This window comes from Strix aluco, chromosome 6, assembly GCF_031877795.1.
Source record: "Strix aluco isolate bStrAlu1 chromosome 6, bStrAlu1.hap1, whole genome shotgun sequence".
NCBI lineage: Eukaryota > Metazoa > Chordata > Aves > Strigiformes > Strigidae > Strix > Strix aluco.
Window position 1 is genome coordinate 43,864,325 of NC_133936.1, and position 7,812 is coordinate 43,872,136.

A 7,812-nucleotide genomic window follows, 5' to 3' on the forward strand; every position below is an offset into this window, starting at 1 on the left:
TGGAGATGGAGGCTCTCAGGGTCCTCCCTAGCCTGTGCTCCACACAGGAGCATTGCACACTGCAGGGCAGTGACTCTAGCCAGAGCGCAGCAGGCTGAGTGCCAGACAAGTTCACGTAACGCTGTCCCTTAGATGTCTTTCTGGCTGCACAGCATCATGTGCATAGTTTGCACGTAGCAGAGTTCAAAGCTACATACATGATGGCTGAATCCCATATGCAGAAATAAGTTGGACCTTGTGGCCGTCTTCCTGAGCACAGCTCTTTCTCCATCACACTGTGCTGGATGAGTGGGAAGGAACTGGGCAGTTAAGGTTTCATGTAACTTTCTGAGGTCTCTTGGCTGATGTGTGAGTAATTTCACTACAAATCCCATGGTTCCTCACACATAAATGTGGCAGAAAGATTTGAAATCTAACTTCGGTCTTTGCTTCTCTGTCCTCGTTAGCTCTGTTCTTCTCTGGTGCAGTGCACGTAGGGAAGCCAGGTAGCTTTCAGAGACACAGCCATTGCTAGCAAGCCCTGAAAATATTCTTTTGACGCTCACTTGCAGATGACAGGAACCCTGGGAACGTAAACCCACTTATTTTCCGCCCCATGGAAGAGGGAATCAACATAGAATTCCCCAGCACCATACAATCGATCGCCCAGTTCCTAAACGCCACGCGGGAAACCCAGGACCCCAGCATGTACACGCAGCTGGTGGCCACTTTGGCCTTTACCGCCGAAAAAGCCAAGTTTGCCACTGGAAATGAGCGGCAAGAGTGGATGGACTTGTTCATTGACACCTTCAAAATGGTGCACAGCGAGATTGTGGGGGACCCAGAAACCGTGCTAGGGCTTTGCTGACATCTCTGTTAGAGATCATATGTAGCAGGTGGAGGCAGAGGTTGAGTGGAGGTGGTAATCGTCTTGCCTTGAGTGCCTGTTTGGCAGAGGGGACAGGTACATTGGTAGGTGCTTTTAGTTTAGGAGAAACAGGCAGTGAAGTGGCTTGGTTGCGCTCAATCAGGGATGGGACACAAGGAGCAGACGTCTCGGGCTGGGCTGACTGATGAGCACGGCAGCTTTCTCCAGTGATGTCAAGAGATGCTCTTGCTTTTCCTGCTGCTTTTCTGCGGACGAGCTGTGTTGCCTCAGTCTCTGAGCCAGCCATGCTGCTCCCCTCCCGCGCTCCTACCCTGCCTGGCAGGCTAGCATGCCCTGGCCCTCAGCCACACTCCAGCACTGGGCCCCACCAAGGAGGTGCTGGGATGCACGTGGCTGAGGGCCGGAGCAAGCCCTCATTTGCAGAGAGCCTAACAATGCACTTTTTTCCCATGTCTTCTTACATATATATTTGCTGACTGCCCCTGAAGCATCTTCTGCATCCGCTCGCTGGGTTACCGTGATGGGTTTCTTCAGGTCTTGCAAACCATTTGTGTGGCAAGACTGGCAAGGCAAGGTGTATCCCCTCTCGCCGCAGCGAGTGTCTCCGTACAACCATTCAATGGGCTGTTGGGGATACTGAAGGGAAGGACCAAGTAGTACAGGGGAGGGGGCATCCTCAAGAGCACCAAAACCTGGGGAGTGCTTCTCTGAGAAGCTGTATGAGCTCCCTCTGCCTTTTTCTCTGCTTGTACGTTTGTGTTTCTTCTGTCTTAATTAGCAACATGTACCTGTTCATATCCAAGAGATAGAGGTTATGGTAGGGCCAGGCAGTTCAAAGCAAAAATCCATGACCGTGCAGTCAAACCTCTGTGATGCATTACGTGAGCTATTTAAAAGCAAATATTTAAACCTGATGTAGTATAGCCCATTCAACCCATATCCAGTGCTGGTTTGGTTCAGAGAGACTACAGACCCACCACTTGCACTGCAGGTACGTGCGTTTTCATGAGGAGTGATGTTTCCATGAGCTCAGCTGCCCCTGGTTTTCACCAAAAGTCAGGCAGGTGACTGCCATTCCTGCCTCCAGAATAACTGCTGCCTTCTCAAGCCATAAGAGAAAATGGCATTTCGTGTGCAGACACAAGAGTAGAAGTGTTTACTGCCAGCAAGTGGATTTTGCAGCCTCTCTAACTGACATGGTATTATTGCAATAAAGTATACTGAGCAAATGTCATATTTAATGGGCAGAAAGGAGGTGTACGGTCTTCAGAAATGCTGTTGGGCTGTAATGTTTCCACGTGTGCAAAGTGGAGCCAGCTGCTGAGCTCAGGCATGGGAATCGGAACAAGGAACTTGCCCACTTTGAACTTACTGCAGTGTTTTCTTCCAGCTCTTCTTCAACATCTGGAGCTTGCCACTCTAGGCTAGAAGCCATCCGGCAACAGGCACACAGGGGAGGTGTTTGTGTCACTCAGCACATGAGCAGATCAGACGCACTGCACAAAAATAGTTCTTCTCCCAAGTTTCAGTACTTTTTGGTCCCAGTCTATAGGGATAGGTTGTTCAGAGAACTCTGCTGTTGGCATGTAATAGAGGGAAGAGAGTTCAGAGAGCTTTACGTGGTGTGCTCTGCAGTTTAGGTGAAGGCAAAAGGATCAGCCTGTATCTGAGTCCATAGGCAACGTCTGTTTGTAATCCACATATTCCAGATAGTCTGTGAAAAGCCAAGCTCCCTACTCTGTTTTGTTTTTTACCCCCAAATTAGCATGTGACTTAGCCTGTTGGGATCCAAGGAAGAGGACTGAACTCAGGGTAGTTAAGCTGCTTCAGCCATGATGCTAGAGGAAAAGCTCCAAAAAAACCCTGGTTTGAAGAGAACAACTCAGGGCTGGGACATCTTGCTGAACAAGACGAGGATTTGGCAAGACTTCAGCAAGGGGGAGTTTATTTCGTTTCCTTTTGAAAAATTTCCTAGCAAAGCAGTACAACATTGGAAACAAAGTTTTTTACCTCTGGAAAACCTTCTACTCATTAGGGGGGGGGAAAGAAGAGAAAAAATGTCTCTGCCTGAGCAGTATTTGCCTTGGTCCTTATTAGACAGAGTCAAGTGAGTGTAGTCATGTTTTGCTAACATAATCCTGGCTAATCCCTCTGATAAAACCAGATAGATTTCATTACAGCAGTGGTTCCTTCAGTGAAGTTCTTGGGCAAAGGAAGAACACAGATAAGGGAAAGGACAGTCCACACCTCCCCAGAGACACAGGAGGGGTTGTGAAAGGGGAAAGCCCCAGAAAGGGGTGTCCCCATCTCACTGTCGCTTTCATCTCCACTGTCAAAATTGTGAAACAGTAGAGGAAGTACAAGTTACCCAGGTTTTAGAAGAAGTAGGAACATGATGTGTATGGGTGGGGTTACTCTGCACGTGCACGTAATTAGATCGGTTGCTAATGGCAGGAAAATTGATGGTATTTCTGCATTTTGTGCTTGCCTCTGTTAGACATCCTCACCTGTGTCCTAGTACGTGGTATGCAGTGTGATGAGCTACAGGCATTCATGCCTTTCTGTAAGCCGCATGAGAAGGACCAGTGCGCCAACTAAAAGCACGACATGAAGAGTTTAGTGGACCTAATTCGTGGTGATGCCTCTGAGAACTTATCTCCTAGTTAAGGGCTAGAATCTAGAATGTAGTTACTTGCTGCAGGAAAGGGCGCTTGGGTCCTCAGGCTCTCAGAAATGGGAACAAGCTGAACCAAAGCGTGATAAACCCAAGGTTTTTCTGCACTGCTTGCATCTATGTTATGTTCACATGGGGTAACTCATATGTGAAGGTATCTTATCACACAGCTCGAAGGCAGTGCCCTCCAGCCATGAGGGCTGAGCGGCAAGCAGAGTGTCTCTGGGGAGTGCTCTTGCAGTAGAGGCTGCCTGGAGAGCGTTACACTCTCGCTGAAGCTTCATGGAGTGATGCTGCTCTCAGCCACGGTCTGCTTAACTAGGAGTTCTTAAGGCTTGCTTCGAGTCATGTGGGCGACGGACGGATCTTGCTTGTCATCTCAAGAAACGTGGCTACACATAGACATTGGGGGAGACAGATTGGTAACAATTCTCCAATGCAATATGCAGCCCTCGCTCCCACCCGCTCGTTTCCACCTGCTTTTGCAGACCCCCTGCTTAGATTTCAGACTGTGTGGTTGCAAAGGGCATGCCTTCCTTCCTTTCCCCCTCCACGACTGCTCAGAGCATGTGAGGACCAGAGCGCAGGTGCTGCCAAGGCAAAGTATCCTTGTGGCAGCAGCACCTGCGTACCAGGAACTGCAGCATCAATGTACCTTTAGAACACATTTCTCAAGGAAGGTTGGGCAGAGGTGAGTATGTACCTTTATTGCTTTAAAGGAGTGGAGTATCGCAGCTGAATTTGGAAATGCGATATTCAAAAAGCTTGTGGGGGAAAAAGCATTGCTTAGAGATTGGTTTCTACTGCAGTCAGAACTAGCATTGCAGAAGCCTGTTGTTCACAATAAGACAATGTACAGTAAGCACCATTCAAGGCATGCCATCATTGTAGATATGTTTTACAGTATGGGCTAAGGAGAAATGCAAGGCTCCAATGTCAGGGAATAGGATAGAGGAACAACCACAGACTTGTGCTATGTCCAGTGTGTTAGGTTAAGCCAGAAGTACCAGCACAAGTTCCTGCATCAGGTTTGACGGTTTTATGGGTGAAAGTGGTGCCAAATAATCTGCGAGCTCAATGATATGCACCATCAGAGCTTCTGCTACACTGTCTTGTGCTGTTGGATTCATGCTGGACACTGTGTCTGTAGTCTCAAGAGTACATTTATCTACTTGGCTTAAAATATAAATTCACTGTTTGCCAAATGTTGACCACACACATAGTACTCATGTACTGAGCAGTGATCCATTTGTTGCTCAGCTCAAACAAGGAGTTACATCCGTTCAGCACCCCACCACGCTGCATTCAGTGCTGAGGAAGCACTTTGTCAGGTTGGATTTGCCCGTAGTATGGAAAGTCAACCTAATGTGATACTCCTATTCCAAAAGTTACCTCTCATTGCCAGAAATGGATGTTCAAATTGGGGCTGATCCGGAATCTCCTATTCCTTGCCAGTCATGCAGCACAACATGACATCAGCTCCAGCACTTCACCCTTTCAAAATTCAGTCTTAGAGCCACAGAATTGCTTGACAATGATATGGCCATTCCCCTGCTGCCAACTCAGGGGGTGGCCAGCCGCAGCAGGTACATCACAAATCAATATTGCTGTTGCAGTTGTATTCCTGATTAGTGCTTTCAGCAGAGACGGAAACTCAAGAAGAAAACTCAACAGTGTAGAAATGGAATTGTTTCTCAGAGAAGCAGTGCACACTGAGGAACACCAAATGCAATACACGCAACTACTGCAAAGGGACAAAATGATGGTCCCTAACTAACAGCCGATTCCAAAGATAGCTATTTTTGTCTCCTTTTTTTTTCATTTACTGTGTATATTCATATGCTGACATGCCCGCTCTGTGGACAGGTGCTGTTCTGAGTGGCTGAAGAACAGTGTCCCGCTGTGTTTCACTCAAATATTGGTCTTTAATATAGCCTGCTTTAATATAACCTTTAATATAACTGACAAGGATAGTCTTGTTTTCGAATCATATGACCCAACCTTTATAAGCTCTTCAGGAATTAGTGATTGCTGATTAAACTAATCTGGGTGAGAGGTGTGAAAACAGCTTTCATCCTACAAATCTGTGTGTGAAGAGTAACTCTGAAAGTAAACCACTCTCTAAAAGTAAGAGGTGTGCAGACACTGCCTGCCATTAATCTCTGGGTATTCCTCTTACAGATAAGATCTGAGAACTGCTGTAAGAAGGTGGAGGTAATTCTGGGACTGAAATGCACAGAGCTGTCTAATCTCATGGAGGTCTGTCGTAGGCCCCAGAATTAACATATATTAAGACCTAGTACCAGGAGCTGAGGGCATCAGAAGCAAAGTTCCCACATTACCAGCTGCAAAGACAGGCTTTGGCAGCAGAGTGGAGCTGGTCCTTCTTTGGACAAAGATGCATGGAGGCAACTCCAGCCCAAACTGCCCGAGGCAAGCCCCAACCTTATCCCGTAGGTTTTCTTATGCTCCCAAATCTTGTCTTCTTTCTCCTGCAGAGCTTGCGGTGGCCCAGTGCACGCAGCGCCCCGTTGATGTTGTTTTCTTGCTTGATGGCTCTGAAAGGATCGGGGAGCAGAATTTCCACAGAGCCCACCACTTTGTAGAGGACGTGGCCCGACAGCTCACGTTGGCCAGGACCAACAGTGACAACATGAATGCCCGGATTGCGCTGCTGCAGTACGGCAGTGAGAGGGACCAGGATGTGGTCTTCCCACTGACCTACAACCTGACAGAAATCTCCAATGCCCTGGCACAGATCAAGTACCTGGACTCATCCTCCAACATCGGGTCAGCCATCATACACGCCATCAACAACATCGTGCTCAGCCCGGGAGATGGGCAGCGACTCGCCCGTCGCAATGCTGAGCTCTCCTTTGTCTTCATCACTGACGGCATCACAGGAAGCAAGAACCTCGAGGAGGCCATCAACTCCATGAAGAAGCAAGACGTCATGCCCACAGTAGTGGCTCTCGGGAGTGATGTAGACATGGATGTCCTGCTGAAGCTTGGCCTTGGGGACCGGGCGGCCATCTTCCGGGAGAAGGACTATGACAGCCTCTCCCAGCCCAGCTTCTTCGACAGGTTCATTAGGTGGATATGTTAAAGGGAGCGCACATGTCCTCCTCTCACCAGTATACACACCCCTGATACTACCTGTTTTATTTTCTTCCCTCTGTATGGTTGCTAGCAACTCTGAGCTGGCCCAGAACAGCTGCCCTCTGGGTCCTCCTTTCTAGCCAAATTCAGAGCTCTTTTTTGATTTTCATCATGAGAAGTCGTGTATCTTACATTTATGGTGCTAATTAAAATCAAGATTGAAGCAGGATACAGAGCCATATGACATACTTCTATAAAGCTTTACACACACAAAGACATGACTTGTGTACATACTATAATCCTAGGAGGGCTTAGCAGAGAAGTGAGAAACCTTTGTAACAGGACAAATGATCATCTCTTGTTTTCAAAAACTCTCAATATCCCTCAGTGTCCTGTGAGGAGCTTTACGGTTGTGACATCTCCCGTTCTTTAGCAAACTGTTCTCCAGATTATCTCATGGTTTTTGTTCTCTCAGTACTTCTGCCCTGAGAGGACCCAGTGAGTTTATGGCACATCACATGCTGCTTGAAATGGTCAGCCACTTGCTTGCCTTTTGCATGGCCCTCGGTGGCTTGCTCCTCTCTCCCAGGAGCAACGGGATGGTGAGAGGTTTTGCTGCCTTCTACAGTTGTCTGCAGATGCTCCTTCTGGGGCTCTTATCTATTCTAAATTTCACAGATCAAGTTTAAGATCTTTATTTTCCTGTGGGCCATATCTCCCTTGCTTCCTTCTGCCATTCCAACCTTCATCAGAACCTGTTCATTTATTACTGCACCCAAAATCCTGTCTGAGAGGGGTAGCACGCCTCCCAGCATCTCAAAATACTGGACAGCCACCAGAGCTGTCATCCCAATGTGCTCAAAGTAACCATGGTGCCTTCTTCCCACCGGTATCTGCTGAGCAATGCCCAGATTTGAACTTGAATTGTGCTATCTGCAAAATAAACAAACCCTTTTCACCCTATCTTGCAAAAGCCTCTTTATTCTGTAGTTTGCCTCTTTAATTAGTTTTAATGAGCAGCTGATTCTTTTGGTGCTAAGCTGGTAAGTCCAGATAAGTTTGTCTTCTGCCTCTCCTCCCAAATGCTGGAGCACAAAGCTGGGCGTCCCTGCAGCACAGGGGTCACTGCTGAGGACCTGAAGGACCACAGGATGCTGATGGAGCCCCTCCA

At 47.8% G+C, this 7,812-nt stretch overlaps 1 protein-coding gene across 2 annotated transcripts in view; it reads left to right on the forward strand.

The window, feature by feature from the left end:
- Positions 1 to 7,604, forward strand: part of COL6A2 (collagen type VI alpha 2 chain) — a 28,599-nt gene extending 20,995 nt beyond the window's left edge. Inside the window, exon 28 of one of the 2 annotated variants that reach the window (XM_074829903.1) lies at positions 6,041 to 7,604. In XM_074829903.1, coding sequence (XP_074686004.1) covers positions 6,041 to 6,648 — 608 coding nt within the window. In that variant the 3' untranslated portion in view covers positions 6,649 to 7,604. Of the gene's footprint in view, positions 1 to 551; positions 2,091 to 6,040 lie in introns of those variants that run through there. The other variant, XM_074829904.1, reaches the window with a different exon arrangement.
- The last annotated feature ends 208 nt before the right edge of the window (positions 7,605 to 7,812 follow it).